Genomic DNA, 25,838 nt, shown 5'->3' with positions numbered 1-25,838 from the left:
TCACACTTTTCCACTTCAAAACTTACTACAAAGCATAAATAATCAAAACAGTGTAGTACTGGTATAAAGACAGGCATAAAGTAAAAGATAGAAAATTGTACTGCAACAACAATTAAAATAATTTTTTTTTCATTTTAAACAAGAAGTTTATTTAAACAACAAGATGCTTAACTTGAAGGAAATACTACCTAGGATTCATTTTTTTAGAGTAATTTATCCCTACTTAAAGACAGATTGCCCTACATGTAACAGCTACGTACAAAAAAGTTATAAAATTGTCCTTGGTTTTACAATGATAAATGAAAAATATTAAAATTCTCCAATCAAACAAGGTATGCAAGAATTTTTATGTTGTTCTTTTTTTTGTTGTTGTTAAAAAGCAAGAGCAAAATAACTTACTGGAATATGGAGATAAGAGCTGAATGAGCATGCCACTGACGGAGAAAGGGGGTATCTTCACAGAACCAGTATTTTTCCCCAATCCCATCTCCATGTGATGTTAATCAAAACATACCGTTGGCCATTTAGTTTAAAAAAATGCAAATGCTTGTGCACATACATCAGTTACTTTATGTACAATAAAGGAATAGGGAAAGGGAAATGAAAGAATAGAGAAAACTATACTGTAGTAGTCAGGATGTGGCGGAACCAAATTGCAATTTTCTAATTAAGAATGTCTTCTTGGTCTGGAGGAACAGAGTTCTGAAGGAAAGTAGCAGGTTCCCTTTTCAGTAGACACCTCCCATCAGCTGCTGGAACACATCAATTGTATCTTCATCCTCCATTTCCAACTGTGCAGGTGTGTCTGTTTCATTGATTGGCTGCCCATCAAATCGGAATCTGATCTGCCTCACTGACAAACCCTGTCGTTCATAATAGGCTTTCTTTAGTTTACTAAGTGGTGTATGCCTCTTAATCTTAAACTGCACCACAGAACCACCCTGCCCCGCCACCTTCAAATTAATATGATCGTTGTTCTCAGTCGACTCCTTGGGCTTTTCGATGGCCATGGCGAGTGCCGGAGTCTCCTCAGCTGCCGCTTCACAAAAGAGGTACCAGGTCTGCACTGAAGGAGCACACAAGCAGCACCAGGAGCTGTAGAAGAAGCTAAAATAAATTAAAAAAAAAAAAGACAGGCATAGAGACCAATGAAATAGAATTGAGTGTCCAGAAATAAACTCATGATCTATGGTCGACTGTTTTTTTGACAAGGGTGTCAAGACTATCCAATAGCAAAAAAAAAAAAGTCTTCACAATAAATGGCACTGAGACAAATGAATAACCACATGTAAAAGAATGAAGCTGGACTCTTACTTTACACCATATAAAAATTAGTTCAAAATGGGTTAGACTTAAACATAAGAACTAAAACTGTAAAACTCTTAGAAGAAAACACAGAAGTAAATCTTTGTGACTTTGAATTTGTCAAGTGGTTATGAGATATGACACCAAAAGCACGAGCAACCAAAGAAATTAGAAATCAGACTTGAAAATTAAAACCGTTCTGCTATGTAGTACATAATCAACAAAAGTGAAAAGGTAATCCACAAAATGGGAAAAATCTGATTTGGAAATCAAATATCGGATAAAGGAATTCTATAGATCTAGAATATATAAAGAACTCCTCTGAATCAATATTAAAAAGACAACCTAATGAAAAATGGACAAAGGATCTGAATAGAACTTTCTTATTTCCCTCCACCACCCCGCTCCCATTAAGAAATAATTTCTTACTCTGTCAAGACAAGCTACTCTTTCAAGTTCTTGAATTCCTTCAAAATCACACCACAACTCTTTAATAGGCCACAGTGCTTAGTCTTTGGAAATATCATGTCCTTTTACAGCTAAAGAAATGCAATCTGCCAATGTCTAAAACCCCTTAGGTATTTTGTTTTGCACAAGTCCCCTGAGGATGCCCTCTTCGGTCCTCACCAGTTTCCAGAGGGACAATTTGTCTCACTTTCTTCTCCCTATAGGATCTAGTTTCTCTTCTGACCATTTTCTTTCAGAGAACTATATACTAGACTGTACTGGCTTCTGAATTGTTCATATACTTATGTTACAGTTACCTCAAAAGTTCATTTTTAAAGGTAGGAGTTATTCATCTTACTGCTGTTTTATAACAGTGCTTGATGCATCCAAAATTCAATCAATGTTTTTGATTGATTTCTGTCTTGCTTTACCGGCTCTGATGTTGAAGAATGAAATGTTACGGAACTCTTAAGACTGTTTAAGGGAATAGTTTAAAATTGCTCAGGCTACCTCCAAATTAGAGTATTACTATAATGTACCATAAACAAAATATACCTCAGAACAGCCTAGAAGTAAGTCTTCTTTAAGATCTTACTTTCAATTTTCACAAATAACTAGCACTTTCATTTCTCCCAGAATGCAGATTTGGATGGAGAGGCTGATACTGGATTCTAAATTGGCTTCCCATTTCTTATGCCTAACAGCTCTGTGGGCCATTTTGAGAAGCCACATGTTATTCTGGCATTTCTTTGGATTTATTATACAAGTAACACATTATTTCCAGTTCCTGGACCATCTGAAATAAGCAAAAATTCTACCTCGGTGTTGCAGGCGGTTAATGACTGGATGAGCCCCAGTGAGGCAGAAAGGCAGGTTAGTCTTTCCACAAGCCAAACCTAAAGCAAAGATGGCTAGAAACTGGCTTGAAGAGTCCCATAAAAACAGAAACTTACTTGAACCTCACTTAAATATAAACCAAATACCATAATGAGGTTTGAAATAATCCAAACCCCCATCTTTCTTTATTAGTTCTGTCTTTTTTTGTTGTTGCTGCTGGTGTTTTTAGTACCCTTGAACCTTTCCTGGGTTATAGTCTGAACTGAAAGTGCCAGAAAAACAACAACAACAAAAATACTGTGATTGTATTTATGGTCTAACCAGAAGTGGGAAGCACTGGAAATATCAAGACACCATAATTAAAGTCCATCCAATTACAATTCTTTCAACAAAAAAGAATTCAAATAACAAGACAGTAGCCAATATGGCTCTGAAAAGGACTAAGTTTAAGGCCAACTGGCAGTGTTTTTAGAAAGTACATATATAAAAATCTAGAAATAGAAGAGAAATAAAACTGGTAATTTGGGAGTGATTGAAAGGCAATGGCGTGAGCATATGTGAAATTGACTCCAAAGCCAGTATCCATTTTAACTATTAATATCAATGTATTTCCTGCTAAAAATTTTTGCTTAGTGTTAAGTAAATATGGGTGGTTAAAATTTATATTAATTCCTTGCTTATGTACACTGCCTTGAAAATATATTGTAAGAATAATTTTTAAAGTGAAAGATATAAAGATATGGGTCATCTGCAACCAGAATAACCAATTTCTAAATGACTGAGACTGAATCTTACAAATTTAGAGTTTGAAGCACATTTTCAATATGAGCAATAAACTGGTATATACGAGCAACTATCATGTTATCAGCCATATACAGACTGCAGACCAAGTGACTGAGAATTTTGGTTCCAGTAATTGAGCAGGTAAGAAGAGCCTTAGGATGAAAATGATGGATTTTATTTTAGTTATGTTACATGTTGAGATGTATTCTGGAGGCACTTGGATATTCGGAGCCTGGGGAAAAGCTGAGAGCTAGAAACAGGTGTTAAGTGAATCTGTAAGGCAAAGGTAATATAGAAAGAGAAGAAAATGATGACAGAACTACATAAGACACTTATTAGGTGGATTAGCTGAAACAGAGAGACAGAGAGTCCAGGGCCAGCTTCATAGATGAGTGATCTCTACAGCTGCATAAGACTCCATGCTCAGAAGGTCTCCAAGCCTAATGAAATGTTCTTTTACTACAGCCTAAAATTCTTACTAATTTTATCTCTGAACTTGTGTTTTGTAATTAAAGTTGGATGGGCCAATGGACCATGTATGTGAGCAGAGGACATCTGTGCAATATACATGCCCAGCACGCCTCACCTCCCTGTTCACAGATGGCAATCACAGTGTCTCCTGAGCATGGAATTCCCATGCCCATGATGTGTGGGAGTCCCGCAAGACTCAGCCTGAGTACAGGTGAGCATGTTTCATCTTCATCTCAGTCAGGGGAGCCGGGGAGGTGTTAAAGTCCTGAAAGGCTATGATTTATGCTCCAACCAGAATTTCCTGTGTTGAAAGAAATCAAATGGCATTCTAAGAAACATAAAATGACCCCCTCCAAAAAAAAACCTGAACAAACCAAACTTCTTGTGTCCTTTCTGAGTTTCTTCCCCGTATTGGCCAGCCACTTATCCTGAAAATGATGACACAGAAGGAAATAAGAAAAAGGCAACCCACAGTTCCTTTTCCTTTCAGTCCTCCCTTACTCATCTGTGGACCATGGTAGAGAGTGTTGGTAGGATGTGCGCATATCAACAAGTTAATTTCAAAAGTCTGTTTTGTGCAGTAATCCCACTATTCTGGTAAGAATGAAAGACATATGCATATGAGCCACAAACTACTGATTATGTCATTTTAGTAATTCTACATATGAACTAAATGCTCTTAAATTTGCACTTAAAATTAGTTGTATAATATAAAAAGAAATGGTAAGATTCATACTAGTAATTTAAATTTTTAATTTTTCTGTACTTAGCATGACACAAAATAGCAAATAGATAATCAGCAACACAGTGAAGAGAAAAACTACATGAGAAATGAAAAATATTTATGTAAGCATCTTTAATGGTACTTTTGCATGTGTTTTGAACAAGGGAACCCTCATTTTTGTTTTGCATTGGTCCATACCTGAGAGGATCATTAGGTTGTGGTAGAGCCAGGATAAGCAAAGTTGGAAAGTCAAAGAAGTGTTTAGGAGAGAGAACATTTGGTTATTTGCTCAAATGCAGCCTGGAAGCGGCTCTCTGCTGACAGGTGCGGAGAAGACAAGACTTTCCATGTCTGTGCCTCCAGCTGGCACAGGGCAGGGCTCCAGGGAGATGGCTCACCTCTGAAATCTGCATTTTCCCCTCCTGTCCCCAGACTGGGAATTAGAATAGACATTGAACATGGGTGTTAACATGGTAAACTTTGAGAGAGGGATATGGGGAGATTAGCTAGACTGAAAGCTTGATTTCAAAAGATTAAGGAGTCAGCAAAGAGAACATTATTGCAGCAAGAATAAATTATACTTCAGAAATGTATTGGAAATCTAACAAATAAGTGGATAAGGGGTGGCTAGATGGATAAATGGGAGGATAGATAAACTGACTTATATATTTTCCTTTCCAGTCTTTATAGATTAGGCAATCTATTATGAAATGGGAAAGTGGGAGATATTAATAATAAGATATACAGAGACTTCTGGTCAAGATGGAGGTGTGGGTAGACACACTTGGCCTCCTTGCACAACCTCAATAATCACAACTAACCCCAAAACAAAAAACACCCAGACCTGCTAGAAAGTCGAACTGCATGGAAGTCCAACAGCCAAGGATTTAAAGAAGCCACATTCATCCAGATGTATAAGAGGGGTGGAGATGAGGAGCCAGGTGGAGAGGACATGGAGTGGCATGAAGAAGCAGTGATGGGGGCAAAATGGGTGGTCCCACATTCACATGTGGTGGATAAAAATTGGGAGGGCTCCCTTGGGAGCAAGTGATCCCAGTCCCAGGCCAGACTGAGCGGGCCAGGGTTCCAGGGCCAAGAAAATAAAGCTTCACAACTTCTAGCTGTAAAAATCAGTGAGGGCTGGAGTGGTGCAAGAAACTGCTGGTTTCTCAGGAGAGTCCTTTTAAAGGGCCCACAGGGTCCTAAAAAGTATGTAAACTCACCCATTATGGGAATCATCACCAGGGCAGGAGCTAGAAGGGTCACAATTGCATATGGGAATTTGAAAATTACATACGGGGACTGGAAACTGATGAGTGCTGGGCAAGCCTCCAGCAACATTGTTCCCTCCCTGACTCCTCCTCCCACATAGCACCACAAAGCAGTGAAGTGGGTTGCCCTGCCCTGGCAATACCTAAGGCTCTGCCCCTTACAACTCAACTGGCATGCTAAAACAGGGAGTCAAAGCACCTCTACCTAATACATAGAAACAAACACAGGGAGGGTGTCAAGTTGGGGAGACAAAGAAATATGGCCCAAGTTAAAGAACAGAATAAAACCCCAGGAAAAAAACTAAGGGAAACAGAAATAGCCAAGTTATCAGATGCAGAGTTCAAAACATTGGTGGTAAGAATGCTCAGAGAAATCACTGAGTATGGCAAAAGCATAAGGGAAGAAATGAAGTCTACACTAAGTGAAATAAAGAAAAACCCAGAGGGAACCAACAGTGAAGGGAAAGAAGCCAGGATTCAAATCAATAATTTAGAACATAAGAAAGAGATAAACACTCAACCAGAACAGAAAGAAGAAACAAGAATTCAAAAAAATAATAATAAGGAGAGTATAAAAAGACTCTGAGATGTCTCCAAAAGTGCCAACTTCTGAATCATAGGAAAACCAGCAAGAGGAGAAGAGAAAGAAACTGAAAATTTATTTGAAAAAATAATCAAGGAAAACTTTCCTAATTTGGTGAAGGAAATAGACATACAAGTCCAGGAAGCACAGAGTCCCAAACAAGTTGGACCCAAAGAAGACCAAACAAGATGCACCATAATTGAAATGCCAAAGGTTAAAGATAAAGAGAATTTTAGAAGCAGCAAGAGAAAAGCAGAGAGTTACCTACAAAGGCATTCCCATAAGACTATCAGCTAATTTCTCAAAAGAAACTTTGCAGGCAAGAAGGGACTGGCAAGAAGTATTCCAAGTGATGAAAAACAAGGACCTACAACCTAGATTACTCTATCCAGCAAAGCTATCATTTAGAATGGAAGGGCAGATAAAGTGCTTCCCAGACAAGGTAAATCTAAAGGAACTCATCATCACTAAACCATTATTACATGAAATGTTAAAGGGACTTTTTTAAGAAAAAGAAGATTAAAGCAATAAACATTAAAATGACAACAAACTCACAACTATCAACAACTGGACCTAAAAAAACAAAAACAAACTAAACAAACAACTAGAATAGGAACAGAATCATAGATATAGGGATCACATGGACGGTTATCAGCTGGGAGGGGGAAAGGGGAGAAGGAGACAAAAGGTACAGAGAGTAAGAAGAATAATTGGTAGGCATAAAATAGACAGGGGGAGGTTATGAACAGTATAGGAAATGGAGAAGCCAAAAAACATGCATGACCCATGTACATAAACTAAGAGGGTGGGGGGATTGCTAGAGGGAAGGAGGTACTGGGCAGAGAGAGGCAAAGAGGGAAAATTGAGACAACTCAATTTGCTCAATTGCTCAATTACAAGCATAATTGAGACAACTCAATTATGCTTGTAATAGCATAATCAATAAAATATACTTAAAAATTAAGATACACAAAAACCAAGAACAATACTAAGAGTATTGTGTAAAATATTCTGTGCAGAAAAAAATATACTTTTAGGTCAATAGGACACTTAGGTTGTAAGTCAAAATTATATGTTCATATATAGGTAACTTTATTTTTTTTCTTAAAAAAAAATTTCCACCCTGGCCAGTGTGGCTCAGTTGGTTGGACCATCATTTTATAGATTGAAAGGTCATGGGTTCAATTCCCAGTCAGGAGACATGCCTGGGTTGTGGGTTTGATCCCTGAGATGAGTGCATACAGAGGCAACCAATCGATGTTTCTGTCTCACATTGATATTTCTCTCCCTCTCTTTCTTTCTTCCATTCTGTCTCTCTAAAATCAATAAGTACATCCTCGGGAGAGGATAAAATTTTTTTTCCTCCCATCACTAAAGGAAAAGGGTGCTGACTATGAACAAGATGCTAGAGTTGTTCTAGATATTAAGCTGTATTTGGCACTTACCCGCCCCCGCCCCCCGCCCCCAGTGATAGGTAAAGGCTACAGCTAGCTAAATATCTATACTCTTTCCTCAGGACTGAATTGGGTCCCACAATAGGCATCTTCCTGATGCTGCCTAGAGATGGGAATTCAATCTCCGCCTTTGAAAGATGTTTCTCCCAATATGAAGCCAACTGGCCCACATGGGACTTGGCTCTACAACTTCTGCCTCATTAACAGCTAATGAGTACAGCTCAATGCCAAACAGGGAAATTCCTGCTTTATTTCAGGTTCAAGGTTATGTTATTGGTCTAGAGACTGAAAATGGCTTGCAGAAAATGGAAACACACCCGTACTTATAAAAACACAAACTGCATATACCATAAGGCTACTTTGAGTGATTATGCCTAAAGGACCAGTTGTAGTGAGATTGTTTGCTTTTCAAATATTTCCAAAAGTGTCACATATTCTAGCCTCCTGCTTAAACGAATTCCTGGCCCCAAATTTGCTTTCAACATGTTCTATTATTGTACATGGAAAGCCAAAGTAGGAGCAAATCGATCTTTCTCTGAATTGCCAGCATTTGTTCCTGTTATCAGGAGTCTGCCTTCACAGTGTGAACAAGTTTGGCTTTTCATCTCAGCCGAGAGCCTGAGTTTGGCTCAATCACTTTGGTGTTAGTGGCTGTAACAGAGAGTCTTGACGAAAACATGATGGAAAAGAGACTTGACTAATCTCTGAAATAAATTGGTAAATACGTTTTACTTGTAGGATAATACTTGTCTGAAAATTACCTTGAACAATTGGAGAGCTGGGCTGTCCTCCATCACTGCTTCATGGCTCCAAACTTCCCCACTCCACATCAAAACAGAAACAGACCCGGATCTCCTTCCTCCCACCATCCGTCAAATACCCTCTTCAAACTCGACAGCAATGCCTAGTCCAATTATCTGCACCCAGATCATTTGTGGTGTGTCTCGGTGCATCTAGCTGTTCTTTCTTTCCTTGGCTGGTCCTATTCATTTCAGGTTGGGTAATTGCATATTTGAACTCACAGGAAAAACACAAATACCTAAATGATAAATACTGTCTAAATCCACATGGTTCACACACAAACATGAATTTAAAAAGGAAGAAACTACAGAACATCACTGTAGGACTACTGTTAGTCATTCTGAACTTTGTGAGGGAGAAGATGTTGTGGGCTGGTTGGAAGTATTTGTGAATTATTTGGTACTGTTACCTCACTGCCTCAAATATCTGTGACTCAGTGGCATAAATAACAGGGATTCTGTTGTCCTTGGTGGTAGCCCAGTGCTCACTCTGAGGCTGTAAGACTATAAATAAGCTGAGGGTTGCCCAAACGTTAGTCACCTACAAGCCACTGCACAACTGCTGTGTATTAACATATTCTTTGTACTCTTAATTCCTCCATGCTTTTATGTAGACCTTCTCAGACTTTTAGGGAGTCAAGTTTATCTATTTTAAAAGAAAACTTTAAAAGATTGTTACACTCCTTCTGCTTAACCAAATTGTATGTTACAGGGAGCATGAACTTGACCCTACATTTCTTTTGTAATCTCCTTGGCCAACAGCCCTGTACTATGCTTACAATAATAGTTTGTTCAACAATGCTAAAAAATGAGGTCAGCTCTTCTAACTTCAAGAAATTTAGTACATGAGTAATTTTCTACACTTAAAGCAGAGAAAATTCAAAATATTAATTTCTGTGTGTGATGGAAAGGGAATAAGAAAAAATTGCATAGACTCATAGGACTTCAGACCTGTTGACATTCTGTGTGATCTTTTATTTGAGGAGACAAGAAAATAAATGCCTCCTAAAGACAGGCTCTTGAAAAAACAGTTTTTTTGTAATCAGAAACATATTAGTCCTTGGAATTATGTGGTGGTCTCAGCCATTTTAGAAATGCTCATGTCAATGTGCTCAATCAAATTCTCACCGATGAGAAGGAGAGAAGTGGAAAAGGGAGGCCAGAGGCAGAAATAAAAGTGGCCTTTTGAAACTACTTTTGCCTTCACTGTTTGTGCCTGGATTTGAAGAGCATTCACTATTTTCTTTGCTAAAAATTTCCCAAGTGTCATCAAACTGAGAACTTGGGGCATCTTGTCTGGTTTTGGGTAGAGTAATTACCATTTGCACCCTACAAATGTGGGCAAGCTTGCACTGAAATAAACCATCCAAATCCATGACGAACATCAAAATTGTAGACATAAGGAGCAAAGCGGAAAATTGTAGTACGACAAAATAGCTACATTTAATTATGTAAAATTACATAGAATTTTCGTCTTCTTTAGAGGTGCTTTATTTAAACTTACATCTAAAGGCACGTCTTGGTTAATGCAACTTTTATTTCAAATCAGGGAACTGACAGAACATTTATTAAGTTTAAAATTCAAGCAGGTTGCAATTTGTAAGGTTTTAGGGCCACTTCTTTTTTTGAGAATCCTTTACTGAGAGGCCAAAAAACAAAGCAAAACTGTGAGGCCAACTTGATCTTTCTTTCACATCAAATCATACAGGTGCCCCCGCCTACAAAGGCTTTTCTGCTCTCTTCCACAGTATAACAACATACCCATTTTTGGTTTGAGACTCCACTAAAACCTCTCTCTTCTGGAGGGTGTTCCAAGAGACAATTGTTTTTCTGCACAAAGCTTGGCAGGTCCTATGATGGTCCTGGATTGCCTTTATCCCTGGTCATCCCTGAGAAGGTACAATAGTGACCCAGCACTATACTAGCACCAGGGTGGCCACTCTGAGTAGCTTGCTGGAGAACTAAAAAATAATGTCAACCTCTGATTACACTGGGAAGTCATTAGGCATCATCATGCCCTTTATTTACCCTGATCTCCACAGCCCCTTTCATAGGTAAACATCAGTGTCCCTCCCATGAAAAAACAGTTCTACAGCATCTTCTCCCTCAGTGCTGTTTCCTGTTGAGTTTCCTGGCACTCAGTTCCAAGGGGAAGGGGTGAAGGGAAGTAAATGCTAAGACTAAAAAAAAAAACAAAAAAACAAAAAAAACCCAACAACAAAAACAACAAAAAAACAGTTCCATCTTGGCTATAGGAAACTGGTTGAATCAGGGACTGGGGGCTGAAGACTTATACTTTGAGTTAAAATATGATCAGATTCCCTTGATCTAGGGGATTGAAGGTAAGAGAAGAAATTACCCCAAGAGAACAGGAAGCAAGATTGAGCTGACCATCCTAAAGAGAAAACAGAAGTGGATTTCTCAGCACTGCTTCAGAGCCCAGACAGGCTCTCAGTTCCAGTCCATAACTATCCTTGCAACCAACCAGTATTTTCCCAGAGACAGCCTAGCATACACTCAGCATATATAATGACATGCTAAGTAAAGGATCACTTTAAGTGTGGAACTCTCAGGACCATGGTTTCTATACAAAACGTGAGCTTCAGTCTTTGAACCAGTTCTCTAGCTCTCTGCCGCACCAGATTTCTCTGAATCTGCCTTCTCCTCCAGTCCCCTTCACTCTACAATGTGTGACCTCTGTGGGCAAAGATGGCAATTAAAGAATCAAAGAAATAGAAACTTACCAATCCCTCTATCTGTGGCTTCCAAGCCTTGGTGCTACAGAGGATCCATTTGCCCAAACTATATGCCAATTCCTTTATTAGCTGCCAGTGTCTGAATGAACAGTTCAGAAATTAGGCTGAAGTGGAGAAAAGTACTATTTCTTGTGGGGGTGGGTGCTCCTATTTGATCACAGTAAGAGCAGCACCAGAAACAACTTCCTTCAGGAACCCCACCCTACCCCGACTCCAGGTGCTCCGCTGCTACACAAAAGCCTCCAAAGAACAGGTCCATTCACAGTTCACCTACTAGGTCGTGGATAAAACACCTTACTTCTGACGACATAATAACAATAACCAACTGCTTCAGAGAGAGGGACCTGTCCAGTGGAGGCGCCATCTTTTCCCAGCCCCCTTCACACAGTGCAGCTGCACACCAGCTGTGGGCCAGAGGGGACACCTGACTCAAGCTGAGCCAATTATTCCCACTTCCAGGAACCTGGAATGAGAATGAACACATTCTGAGTTTGTTAATTATGTAAAGCCAAGCGAGAGGGCCAGGTAGAAGCTGCCATTTCAAGGCAGCCAAATGCATAGTGATGAGTGACTTGAGAAGGTCAGCAGAGATAAAAAACGAAGCTGGCATTTGGCACAAAGGAGATACCAAGAGTCCTGGGGAGAGACAGGGAGAGGGGCAGGGAAATTAAAATAAAAAGGTGTATGATAATCTTCTAAATATTGTTAAGTCCTAGAGGTCTTCTTGCAATTAGATTCAGTAGAATTAATCCCACCTAGCATAAATAAGAGTAGATCTCTGGTCCTTGCAACGCAGTGGACATGCATGCACCAGTGGATTTCTTAGAACAAAAACTAGTATTGCTAAATAGCAATCTGTGAACATAAGGCTCTCAGTTTTAGTCACAGTTGATATTGAATTCTAAGACCACTTTACATTTATCAACTTATTTTCTCCCATTTAAATCACTATTCCTATAACAGGAACACCATATATTATGTCACTTCCCGTGGAGCCGCCTCGTGTATGGTGAAGAAACAAGGCAGGACTCCTTCCTGCCGGGGGTCAGGGCGTGAGCAATAATGACAAGGGCCTGGAGGAAGCCTGTAATACAGGCACAGGCTGGTGCTCCAGGGCTGCAGAGACAGCGACTGACTTAATTTTCACGTACTTCAAAGAGAGTTGTGAAAGTGATACTTTGCAAAAACAATCACACAAGACAGGTAAACATTAGTTTAATTTCAGTAATTTGCACCTGAAGCCTGAGGAGGTGGAGCGCTGTTCTCTGGGCCCAGATCTGGCATTGAATAAACCTGGGGCCCTCCGTGTCCTGTCGTGCCTCACCTGCTCCCATCGCCATTGTAACAGCTAAACATCGAGCACACGCAACGTTTCGGCATTTTGTTAACTTGTGTGAGAACACAGCTGACTTTAGCACTGACTTCTGGGTGGCTTTCTTTTCATTCTGAGGTAATATTTCCCCCAATAAGTTTCCAAATAAAGTGTGCAGGCCTCCTGTTAAACCAGCCTACGGAACAACTGCTTTATCGCCTCTCCTTTCTAAGATGGCATTAAAATAAATTTTAAAAATGTTTTTAAAGCATAAATCTTGACAACAAAGAACATAGAATGGGGGACATGACCTCGTTGTCAGAAGAATGAAGTCAGAGTAGCTGGGTCGGAAGAGGGAGCCCCCGCCCAGGACCGGAGGGTCGCTGGCGGACTGGCCACGCCGAGGTTCTCGGAGGTCTCCCAGGAGGCACGCAGCAGGACTGAGCAAGGGGAGGAAAACTGGGGGTCCCCTCCCTCATCCCCACAGAGGGAACAAGGTGTCCAGCTGGAGATCAGCGGTTTGGCCCCTGGAGAAATTGAGAGGGAGAGCCTTTGGGATCAGAAAAACCTGGCTCGGAACAAGGATAAAATGATCCACAAGGTGGGAGACGGAATTTAATGTCACATCCAGACCCCGAATCCAAGCAGCACTTAGTAAACAAGGTTTCCTTAGGTAGGAGATTAGAACATTTTTCTTGGCAAAAAGCCCCCGAGGAAGCACTTTTCTGTGCTAACGATACTGGGGCCTCTCACAGTGGGAGCTCTCTGGCGGCTGCTTCAGAAATGAAAGCCTCCGCCTGCCTTACCGGACACACAGGCACAGCCGCAGCTTGCCGCGTCAGCCTTAAAAACAATCGTTTATTGAGGCGATATTCAATAACATAAAATTAACCATGTTAAAGTCAACAATTCAGTGGCATTTAGTACATTTCATAATGTTGTGCAAACACAACCTCTGTCTAGTTCCACAATATTTCCATCACTCTGAATTGAAACCCCTCACCCATTAAGCGCTTTCTCCCCATTCGCCCCTCCCCCCAGCCCCTGGAAACCACTGATCTGCATTCTGTCTGCATAGTTTCCCCTATTCTGGATACTTCACATAAATGGAATCATATAATATGTGACCTTTTGTATCTGGCTACTCTTAATTAGCGTAACGTTTTGGAGGTTCACCATGTTCCAGCATACATACATCAGGACTTCATCTTTCTGGTTGAATAATATCCCACTGTATGTTTACACCACAATCTACAATCAGTTGTTGATGCCTCAGTCTTGAGGGAAAAATACAAAAACAACTGGCAATCATCCTATATAAAACAAAAGAGAAAAACCAAAATAAACAGAAGAATGGAAATGGGAGGAAACAATATAATTCAGAAAGCACACTGAAACTTATTAAAAAGCCATACCTCTAACATATATCCTGAGGGCTGTAAAAAATATACACACCTACTTGCATGTGTGTACATATTGTGTATGTATACATGCATACATATATGCATAATGGCAGCCTTAAATTAAGAAAAGGATGATGTGAGAAAGGAACAAAGATTTAAAAAATGGCCAAAATAAAAATAACACATAAAAAGTTGGAAGATAAGGTTAAGGAGATATCCCAACAAGTCTGATGAAGAGACAAATTTTGAGAGAAATAATTAAAGACCAATGTGAAAAGAAAGTTATGCAATGCCTTAACTATCCCAAGAAAGAACTATTTCTCAGCCTAAAATCTTACACTCAGCCAAACTATTAGTCAAAGGTTAGCGTAAGACTATTTTCTGAAATGAAAATGAAAGAGCTCAGAAAATTAAGCATCCCAGGAAGACACCGTAAGAAATCTACTCAAGGATGTGCTCTGACAAAATGAAAAAAGAAAGAAAAAAGCACAGACCCAGAAAACACATGGAAGTTGGCCAACAGCACAGAAGAGCTCCAGCAAGGCCGCTGCATCACAGGCTGAGTGCAGCCAGCCTAGAGTTCTGCAGGAAGACTGAGGGCTTGCAGAGGATCCTTGCAAGTGCAGGGTATAGATGCTCTGCCATCAATTTCCACCAGCAGAACACAGTAGGCAATGAAGTTCATGTCTGCACAGGAAAAGGTGGCATGAGTAAAATGTAGCTACATTTTCCATCAGCTTAAAAACTAGCAAGCTTGCAGTTAAACTAGTGCCTACCTGGCAGTCTGCTATGACACAGAGCTCCATGTTCAGGTCATTCTCTGTTTGCTCCTCTAAATCCATCTCCACGCTTCTCTGCCTGCTCTGTCTCTGAAAAGACTGACTTCCCAGGACTGCATCACCAGGCTACCTTGGCCTATTGGCTTGAAATAGGGTTGGGTCAATGGGCAGCACTGGCAGGTCATCCCTGGGGGATAGGAAGAGACAGAGATTAGGATATATACCCCTGCACCTCCTAGTACTGTTTCAGCTGCTGTTTTCTTTCTCTGTGGCCTCACCTCTTGTCAAGCAGTCCTTCCCCCAGGCCTATAGCTCTGACCAGGCTCTGGGACCAGACCTCCCTCCGGGCCCCTTCAGATGAGGGGTGGCAGTGAATTCTTACAGCTGCTGGTTCCTAGGAGCTTCACCCTTCCTTCTCACCTCCTTACATCTGCCCATATCTTCGTAAACTGTCACTTTATTAAACTCTATTCAATTAAAACCTTTAAATGTGACACTTTTTTTTCTGCTGTCACCCTAATAAATGTATAAGTTTTAATAGAGCTATGGACACCAGTATGGAGTTACCTCAAAAACTAAAAATGAAACTGTCTTGTGGCCCAGCAATGCCACATCTGGGAATATACCCAAAGAAACCTGAAACACTAATTTGAAATAATCTCTGCATCCCTGTGTTCACTGTAGCATTTACAATGGTCCAGATTTGGGAGCAGCCGAAGTGCCCATCAGTAGATGAGTTGATAAAAAAGCCGTGGTACATTTATACAGTGGAATATTACTCAGCTATGAAAGAGAGGAAGATCTTACCTTTTGTGACAGCCTAGATGGACATGGCAAGTATTATGCTAAGTGAAATAAGCCAGTCAGAAAAAAAGCATCATATGATTTCATTTATATGTGGAATATAATGAACAAAACTAACAAAATAGAAACAGACCCACAGATAGAACAGACTGGCAGTTGTCAGAGGGGAAGGGGTTGGGGGCTGGGTGAAAAAGGTGAAGAGATTAAGCAAAGAAAAAAAAATCCCTCACAGACACGGACAACAGGATGGTGATTACTGGAAGGGAAAGGGAGTGGGGGAAGGTAGAAGAAGGTAAAGAGGGGATAAACAGTGATGGAGGGAGACTTGGCTTGGGGTGATGAACACACAATATACAGATGATGTACTATAGAATCGTATACCTGAAACCTATATAATTTTATTAACCAGTGTCACCCTAATAAACTCAGTAAAATAAAAAAAATTAAAGAGAGAATAAGAGTCAAACTTTTACAAAGGCATCGGTATAGTCCTCTAGAAGATGAATTATTTTTTTAATCATCCCTTCTGAGATTATCTAACAAATCATTCATGGAGAGAGAGAGAATGAAAAAGAGAGAGAGAGGGAACAGGAGAGAAGGTATGGGGGAAGAGTTTAGGAGGGAGAAAAAAATTGTATTTTATCTGGGGTTCTGGCAGACAGAAAAAAAGATTCTTTAGTAATGGTGCTTAGGGGCTGTGTTTTAAAGAATGGGAAGGCTATGTAATGCTTAACACTTCCTAACATTTAAGTATATATTCAGTACTTTATTACTTTGCCTTAAGGGCATGCTAAAAATAAATTCCTTTATTATAATATACTTCATGGTCCTCACTCTAACACTGCTGTCATGGTCTCGTCTTATGCAAGAAAAATCATAAGTAATAATAGTTGTAGCTATATATATATAATTTTGAATCCTGATTTTTCTGCTTAAAAGTATATAAAGAGCATGATTCCATATTGCTACATAATTTTCACAATCATTACTTGCAAATCCTACATTATATCTAATCATATGGATGTACCATTAATTATAAACCATGGCTGTTCCACTTTCTCCTAAGTGATTTTCCTATAATCTATATGAAAATTGTTACTGAGCACAAAATATTATCAAAAAAAAATCTGATAGCCTTGAGGCCTTTCCTTAGAAGAATAAACCAAGTTAGGGCTAAAGTATGCTTGCTCTAAGATTTAGATGGGCTTGCAGGATTGATGGGTGAGTCAGCCAATGGTCTGCATGTACTGAGAAAGAGGAGCCCTGTGGGAGTAGCTATCTCCAAAGATGATGGAGCCTGGCTTAGACCAAAAACAATGCTAGAGCCCCAAACAGGGACAGAAGTTCTAAGTACAATTGGTCTCTCACCGTGGCCTATTTCACCAAATACCCAGGAGGTGCTAGGGCACACAGCCACACTATTTGGGGATCCATGGATCTCTATGGGAGATAAAGATTTCCAGCTCCCAGGGAGAACATAGAACACTCTCACTGGTCCAGGGGCCTAATGACAAAGAGCATGACGAGCCTCCACACCTGCACCCTCTCCCCGTGGGGAGCTCTGAGGGCTTCAGGGCAGTGAGTGCCAGCTGCAGGTGGCCCCAGTGGCAGCAGCGGCCCTGCAGTGCCTTCCAAAGCTGCTGGCAGCAGACCTTTCTGCAGGGGGCTGCAGCTGGAGCCAGAGTACCCTGGACTCCACACGTCTATTCAAATGACTGTTGAGAAGTGATGCTCCAGCAAGTCCCCTAAATAATTGGAGAAATCCAGCGAGGCTACCTGCAGTTGGGAACTTTTTTTCGGAAAACACTACTTGTTACTATTAATGGAGCTTTAAATTTCTCCTTTGGGTAAGGGTAACCTTCAAGAGATAAAATGTACTTCACAATGTTTGTTATGTGAGAGATAACAATCACACTGTTCTCTAACCTCTTTGGAAGAGTTCACATCAAAGATAAATAAGGGTGAAAGTAAAGGTATGCTTCAACAGAAGGAGGGTAAATGTGGGGAATTCATACAAAGTATTTTCAAAGAAAAATTTGCTGTTAGACTGACAACAGGCATATTAAACCTCTTTGAAAGAGAAAACTCCCAAGGGCTGTTCTGCAGCTACACAGGGAAGTTTAACAACAGTTGTAAGGTCTCAGGACTTCGGTACAGAACTTTATAATAAGCCAAAAAGGCAGGTTTCTACAAAACAGATGCTGTGGAACTACTCATTTTCCTGCCCTAGGAGAAGGTTACCAGCATTCAACTTTCAGGCAGAAAGTCTGAATTCATTTCTTTGATGGCTAAGACACTTGATGTTAACCCAGCCATATCTGCAGCGAATGTGCATGTCGTAGACAAGGGAAAAAAATCAAGCCCAATAGTCTCAAAGGTGAAGGGTTTACCCCAAGTATATTTTATTAAAAACATGTGGGCTTTCTTCTTTCAAACTGAATATATTCATAAGCATTTAGAATAATTGAATTAGGAGGCTTCGGGTTACAAGCAATCAAAATCCAACTGAACAAAGAAAAAGGTAGTTTATTGGAAGGATCCGGGGGTAGTTCTTCACAGCATGGAAGGAAGAATGGAATGGGTGGGGCTGCCCCCGTAGCAGTGGAGCCGGGTTTTGGGTGACTGGCTCCTGACCCTGGAACCTGGCCAGGACTGATGCCATCTTGCACTTCAGCTTTTCTTGGGACACGGGTTCATCTTTTTCAGAAAAAGATGGCATTCCTCCATAGGGGAAGATGGCTGTAGCTCCTCCGTGATCATTTTTCTGGGGGGAGTGATCTATTTGTTTTAAAAATCCTGAAGAAGGACTGTGACCCAATTTTGGTCACCTTCCATCCATCGACCAGTCACTGTAGCCGAAGAGATGGTGCTGTACCACTGGCTCAGGCCGAGTCTGTGCATTTGACCAGTCAGGAAAAACCAGTCAGGCACAGAAGGGGCTGACTCTCCACTGGTGACTAGGAATGGAGGTTAAGGAAATAAAGAAAAATGACTGACAGCTGCATCACCCTCAACAGTTTAGAATGAGCAGTCTAGTCTGGTTTGTCATTTACATATATGGACATTTTAATGTATAATATTGTCATAAAACCACTTAAAATACATGGTTTTGAAATCCATTTGAAGAAGCGGGCAAAAAAACATACAAAAATGATTCTCATCTCTTGGGAACCCTTGGGGTCTAGCCCTACACAAATGCCTGCTTCCTGTTCTTGATATCAATTATTATCAAAATATCACTTTAAATATCTACAAAGTGGGCTCTACCTGAGTGCTTTTCTGGTATAGGGTCTGATTTAAGTATAGGCCTACACTTCCTTTCACCTTTGTTCAGCAACACAAAGAAAGCCTCTGTGGACCAGACACTATTCCAGGCTCTTGCAGAATAGTAGAGAAACAGACCAAAAACTCCCTGCATTTTTGGAATCAGTAAAACATTGTGGATGAAAAAAAAAAACAATTTCAGGACAATAATAAGTAGGTGTCATTATTCTAATTCTTTATAGTCACCACATCTAATGAAAATTCATAGTAAATAAAAAATTCAGCCCTGGCTGGTGTAGCTCAGTGAATTGAATGCCAACCTGTGAACAAAAGGGTTGCTGGTTCAATTCCCAGTTGGGGCACATGCCTGGGTTGTGGGCCAGGTCCCCAGCAGGGGGTGTGCAAGAGGCATCCACACGTTGATGTTTCTTTCCCTATCTCCCTCCCTTTCCCTCTCTCTAAAAATAAATAAAATCTTTAAAAACTCTGAGAAGTAGCCAAGTAAGCCTCAGCAAAAGAACTAAAGAATTTTGAGCAAAATAAGACCCTGATAATTATTTTCTTTAAATGATGGAATAAGTTATCCTAACAACAAAGACCTTTGTTTATCAATACTTCTGGTAAATGATTAGGTTTTGCTAAATAATTTCCTCCCCTCACACAAAGGATTTAATGGTATGAGCCGATGTAGGCACAGCCATTCTGTGGCCTTTATTTGTTGGTATCATGATTACATAAAAACATAGCTCCATCCTCACAGGACACAGACACTATAAAATAAAAGGAACATTTTCAAGTTCATTAAAAAAATGACTTCAATGTTAGTTTTTTCTCGTTTGGAACTTCCTATTTTTATTATTTTTTCTTTCTTCTCGTGCTTCTTCCTCTTTACATTCTTGTGTTTTATGTTTTCCTTTTTAGAAGATTTAAAGTCAAAGTCTATGAATTTACCTCTGAGTAAAACCCTGGCAGAAGTGCACCAGTGATCTTATGTTCTAAATATTTTGTAACTATTTTCCATTTCCTCCTTGGTTCCACAGTTACTAAGCTGGGTGCTTTTTTGTTTCTAAGTAGTTGGAATATTTGTCATTAATTTGGGATGTGGTCAGAAAACATGATGCCTTTTAATACTCTTTGAGGGATTTACTGTTATTTTTTGTGTGCCTTAGTATACGATCAATTTTTAAACTGCTTATACTTACTTTAAAAGGTGACTATTCTGTTTGTGGAAGCACAACATTTAAAATACATTTCTATTGACCTAATCCTAGTACTTATAATTGTCTACTTTGTCTATCAAATTGAAAGCAGATAAAGCCTTGTATAGCTGTTCTGTACATATCTTCTGTATTTATAAGTTTGTGCTTATATTTTAATAATACACATTTACAATACAAATAATTTAACTGTGATATATTCCTTTGTCGAATGTAGAACACTAGTTTTCAAAAAAAAAGTACTTAAGACAATTATTTAGAAGTACCTTTTTGTTTCATTCTTACCTCTGATCCATTCCAGCTGATTTCCTCATCCTTGTTCTAATTTTATTTCTCACTTTCCTGGCAAATATCTTTAATTACCATATTCAGGAAGATATCATATATCAGGGTTTCTAAATCTTGCCCATACATGAATATTTTCTATTTCTTTCCAAACTAGATGGCCTAAGGAAGCATATCCAAGTCTCCAAACCGCATGTCTCTCTGGAAATTCTGACATGTCAGCTTTGGGGTCCTGTTCCTGACCACAAAGAGTTTCTGCTAATGCTACTGTTGTGTGACTGACTGGTTGACACCTAGCAGTTGTATTCTCAGGTGTACTTTGAACAGGTAGAAATTAGAGAACCAGTTTTTTTGAATTTAGTGTGGTTGACAAGGCTGAGGTTACATTCTGTTTCTGCACCCGCAATGTGACCTTCTGTTCTGAGGCCCCCAGTAGGGCCTGGGCCCAGGCCATCCCCGTGGCTGGTGCTGGACGGCACTGGGATTGGCAGCCGCTGCAGAGCCACATGCTGCGGTGGGGCGAGGGGGTTCTCTAAACAAGCAGCAGTGCTGTTACTAGAAGGTGGGGGCAGGGATGCCAGGCAGCCAGAAACCACAGATGTCCACCACAGGCAAGCTGATGGGAAAGGGATTTCACTAAGTTGAATGGGGTGCCTATGGGATTTCTCACCTAGAGTTTGTAGATTATGTGACTTAAACCTAATAGATTGGATTGCGGTCATTTCTGGGCCTTCTGCCTCCGTTCTTTCTCTAATGTATACAGGTCTGTTTAGTCAGCTTGGATAATATCTATCAGTTATACAATTTGACTTATAGATGATTATATTCACTTATACATCCATGTTGTCACAAGGGAGCAGACTTATGCTGAGGCTGAGTAGTGGGGGATTTTGACTTTGGCGTTCATTTAACATTTCTTATGTGTGTTTTCATCACTATTTTCTATTTCCACCATATACACTTGTTTCAAGTAAATCAATGTATTTAAGACAGTTACTTAGGTGTACATGTACATCTAGTGCTACAGACTGAGTTTAGTATCAACTGTAAGTCACTTATTCTGGAAGGGAATGAGGTTTTTGCTAATGGGGATAGCAGGGCTAACTGGAGGGAGAAAAGTGCTTTTGAACTGCGGCAATCCGTGTAGAGAGATTATCCCCATAGTTGTCCTCATGCTTGCTATTTCAAAAACAAAGTTAAAATAAAATTAAAATAGCTATGAGAAAATTTTACAATACCAAATGAGTAGAAAAAACAGTATTAAAAATTACCAATGGCAATATAACTTAAAATGAGTAATTTCAACTAAAATAATAAATAAGATCAACTAAAAAAAAATATGTTCAACTAAAACAAACATGTTCTAAAGAACCCACTGCAGGCCCAGATGTGGTTGACTGCCGCACACTCCCGGCTCTGCTGGACGGACCACGTGAGCGCCCAGTTCCCAGCAAGGATGTCTGGAGCCTTTGGTGGTGAGCGAAGTCCAAAGCCAAAGTCCATACTGAGTTTTGGAGAATTAAACTCAGAAAGTCCTGTACTGTAAGCCAAGTGAATTCCTGAAATCCTTCCCAAACTCTGGCTGACAAATAATCCTTTCCCATCCTATATTACAGGTGTTTCTATTTTTAAACCAACGAAACGACAGGGCGGCTCTATTTTCATTCCCAACCAATGCTTTGGTCCTTCATTTCAGCCTACTGCTATCTAGAATCTGTGATCAGGTGCCTATCCTTTACCTCCCCGTTTCTGGCTATCTGTAAGTGTTACCTTCTGTTTCCTCCTCCAAATATCTGATAACAATAAATAGGACACACTTTTCAATATAGTTTTAATGTAACATACATTTGTAATCTTAAGAAAATGCCACTTTTTACAATATTTACAGAGAAAGAAAAATACTCTAGGACCCTGTTTCTCTGCTTTTTAAGGGGTGGAGGCTGGTGGGGCGTGCTGGACCTGAGCAGAAACCCTTCTGGATCCATGGGAGTGAGGCGGATGTAACAGCACCGGCGCGCAGGCAGGGCCAGGGCTGCGGGTTCTGCCCAGGGACTCCTCGGCAGGGCGGGCCTGTCTGCAGCTGTGCTGAAGGCTGCAGAGGCAAAGTAAGAAACAAGAGGCCCTGGCAACTTCCCCAACAAGGAGGCTTCCTCCTGTTTTGAGCCTTTTGTTGCTGCTAATGTTTTTCTTTTTAACTACATAATAATATAAAGAGCATAGGAACAAAATATTTGCTTTGTAACATCATGGCAAAAAAACACAACTACAGCAAAAGCTTGGCAATTTTATAACTAAAGACAAGTCCATGCTCTCCATGAAGACAGGCAGCAAGTTCGATCCTGCCACCCCATTCTGGGAAAAAATGAGTGTGTCCGTCAGTACATCCGGTTGAGGCAAGAGGGGAGAATGAGGAAAAACATTCCAGAAGTTTTACCAACATACAACCAACCATCTCAGCCATAAAGAACTAAAACCAAATACAATAAAGTTGAAAATTCAGCATTTCTCAGCATTGCATTTTACTTAGATCTAATGAACAAGTTGACGACTAGTCTGGGGTGAGGGGGCTAAAAAATATTAATATTTTTCCACCTTCTAAGTTCTTCTGGCTGTGCTAATAATCAAATTAACAGAAACAGATTAACAGGAGAAAAATCAAAGTTTTAATACATGTACATGAGGAATCCATATAAGCACAAAAATTCCAAAGACAGTGAGACAACATGGGTATCTAAGTTTTGGACAAAGAAGGAGGGGGGATGGGGTCTTAGATTTCAGAAGTGAGAAAGGGTGATTTGCAGGTGGCTAAGGAAGAGGGGAGCATGCCTGGCAGGAAAATCCCTGCTAGGCAACAATGGGACAAAAGGGGTGTCTGGGTAACAGGCATCTGCATGAAGTGCTCTTGTGTACCATACTAACTTAAGTTAGGTTAAGGCAAACACCCCAAGATCTTCCTAAAGCAGGTTTCTCTGTCTGAATCTCTTGCGCAAGAGGAAGGGGGTTGGGGAGGGTCAAAGCTCCCCCCTTATTCTTGTTTCTTAATAAACAGCTTAAAATCTGTATCTCAAAAGAGCAGCTTCAGGGTGGTGGAATTTGGGTTCCCTTCATCTGCAATAAAAATTCTTTTTACTAATGAAAAAAAGACAACAACCTGAGGACAATCTGACTTTGCTTTATTGAGTACTGCCCACACCCAATATTTACAGATGTAATTAAGTGGAATTTATAAGACCATCATATGGAACACTTTCAAAAGTTAATCTGAAACACTCTAATGGAAATCAATTCATGTGTGTTAATACAATAACTAATTTATAATTTTCAGCCAATATCCATCATGATTCATTTCATAAAAACTCTAATTTTCAAGAAGAGATAAATCTGAGACAATATAAAAAATTCAGAAAAATACTTCCATATCTAGTCATGATCTTCCAGGTTTTCTGTAAAAGAAATCAACAATAATTATAGACATTCTGGCCACTGTGAATTAAATATAGATTTTTCTTAATTGTATGACTACATTCTTCAATATCATTTTACCTTTTGGTATAGGCATCTTTTATCATATTCTCACAATAGGCTCAATTTTCCCTTTGTTTAAAAAAATAGATATCTGAAGGTAAAACCAGTACCTAAATACTACTTTCAAACTAGCAACAAGCCATATAGCTGCATGTTATTACCTTAACTCTCCATTATGATGGACCATGGAAGGGAAGAAGACAGACAACAAAATGAGGAAATTCCCTAACCAGTCTTGAGTGTGACTTTACTGTAGAAGCTGGTGGCTTTCACAGAAATTAAGAGGACATCAGAAATAAAGCATCTACCTCTGTGTGTCAGACAGAATACCAGGGATGTGTGGGTACTGGTCTTAACAGTATTCTCAGAACAGAACTACACAATATGTGGGGAGGAGATCAGAGGGGCAGGAGGGAGCATTATTTTCTCTGCACAAATTTATAGGTTCTCTCTGGGTTTAGGTGAGCTAGCTTTACTACCCAGTCACAGAATAAAGGAATATAGTGTTTCTTTTTAAATTTTTTATTGTTGTTCAGTTACAGTTGTCCCAATTTCCTCTCCATTACTCTCTCTGCCCTACCCAATCCCCACCTCCCACATTCAAATATGGTATTTTTTACCTTTAAAAAGTATGGGCTGTATTATTACATGGCATTTAACTCCTATCTATGTATTTTAAATCACCTCAAAAATGCAAAAGACAAAATAAGTATGTCAGTGACAGCAACTTCTGTAGTGTCACACCTTCAAACCTGACTGACTCAGCAGTGTCTAGGGGAGCCTGCTGTCGCTAGACTGACCCTGCAGAAGAGGCATGTGAGCACGATTTAGAAAACTGTAACGAATACATGCCATTTATTACCCACAATTTAAAAACATTCACTTGCCAAAAAGATTCTTGAAGTGGTGGTGGTGCTGGATATTTTCGGTTTTTCTAAGTAAAAATTTCCTTTATACATAATGAATAGGTTTCCGGTTCAACAAATCTATTTTTTCAGATAACATAAAGGCAAATTTCAGAATACTATGTATGAATCGTTGTCAAAATCACTGGAGACTAAATTGAAGAACCATTTTTAAATAAATGAAATGACCCCTATTTGTGAAGATTTTAAATAGCTGATAAAAATACACAGAAATACAAGTAAGAGCTGGAACAATGAGGTAGGGTGTATTTACAATTAAACCACAGCAAAGAACATCCTGATCTAATGATTATTCAATGTTAACAAATGAATGCACCTATTTTACAGACACCAGATAATACATATGCTTACTGTGTTTCTATTAAATGCGAATTTACTATAAATTTCAGGTTTTTTTCCTGAAATACCCATTTTCATCTGGAAGTTGCCATTTACCAAAATACACTACACTGAAGACCGCTGTTCCTTGGGTACCAGAACATTATTATCAGGGACACACACTAGCTTTCTCAAAATGCAGGGCAGACTTACCTTTGTGGTCAATAGTTGATCATCTTTCGAAGGGCATCATAGCACTTCCATTTGTCTGGGATGTAGAATGGCTCAAAAATGTGAGGAAATGGGGTATCATACCCACACACTCTTGATATAGGAGCCTCCAGGTTCAGGAAGCATTCTTCCTACAGATAAGAACACAGATGGTTAACTTTAAGAAGAAATCGCTTTTCAGAGATGAAACATTTCAACTTAAACTACAATTCCATCCAAGGGCATGAAAATAAGTCTATTATAACATGAAGCAAGCAGGTTAAAAAAAGCAGGTGACAAACAGCATGTTTGGCATGATCCAGTTTTACCTAAAACATGTCTGCGTCTCCATATATGTATATTA

General features: G+C 39.7%; 2 protein-coding genes across 3 annotated transcripts in view; both read right to left on the bottom strand.

Moving 5' to 3' along the window:
* Positions 1–217: 217 nt before the first annotated feature.
* On the bottom strand, positions 218–14,988 carry LOC114494619. Its single transcript, XM_036022598.1, has 3 exons — positions 14,923–14,988; positions 11,725–11,894; positions 218–1,107 (listed from the first exon to the last, which is right to left on the bottom strand). The coding sequence occupies exons 1-3, from the start codon at positions 14,986–14,988 to the stop codon at positions 729–731; spliced, it is 615 nt and encodes a 204-aa protein (XP_035878491.1). The 3' UTR covers positions 218–728.
* Positions 14,989–23,647: 8,659 nt separating this feature from the next.
* Positions 23,648–25,838, bottom strand: part of BCKDHB (branched chain keto acid dehydrogenase E1 subunit beta) — a 187,666-nt gene continuing 185,475 nt past the window's right edge. For both annotated transcript variants that reach the window (XM_028509091.2, XM_036024388.1), the window contains 2 exons: positions 25,478–25,626; positions 23,648–23,938 (listed from right to left, as the gene is read on the bottom strand). In XM_028509091.2, the coding sequence (XP_028364892.1) occupies positions 25,486–25,626 (141 nt within the window). In that variant the 3' untranslated portion in view covers positions 23,648–23,938; positions 25,478–25,485. The remainder of the gene's footprint in view (positions 23,939–25,477; positions 25,627–25,838) is intronic.

Source organism: Phyllostomus discolor, chromosome 4, assembly GCF_004126475.2.
Source record: "Phyllostomus discolor isolate MPI-MPIP mPhyDis1 chromosome 4, mPhyDis1.pri.v3, whole genome shotgun sequence".
Lineage (NCBI taxonomy): Eukaryota > Metazoa > Chordata > Mammalia > Chiroptera > Phyllostomidae > Phyllostomus > Phyllostomus discolor.
The sequence above is the reverse complement of the archived record's forward strand: the minus strand, read 5'-3'. Positions and strand labels throughout refer to the sequence as shown.

Bases quoted from the DNA above. Each gene is read 5' to 3' on its own strand.
- LOC114494619 (XM_036022598.1), bottom strand. From the start codon at position 14,988: ATGGATTTAGAGGAGCAAACAGAGAATGACCTGAACATGGAGCTCTGT. The intron at 11,895-14,922 runs GTAGGCACTAGT...TTCTCATTCCAG, and splicing joins GTGTCATAGCAGACTGCCAG to GTTCCTGGAAGTGGGAATAA. The intron at 1,108-11,724 runs GTGTTTTATCCA...AATTTATTTTAG, and splicing joins ATTATGTCGTCAGAAGTAAG to CTTCTTCTACAGCTCCTGGT.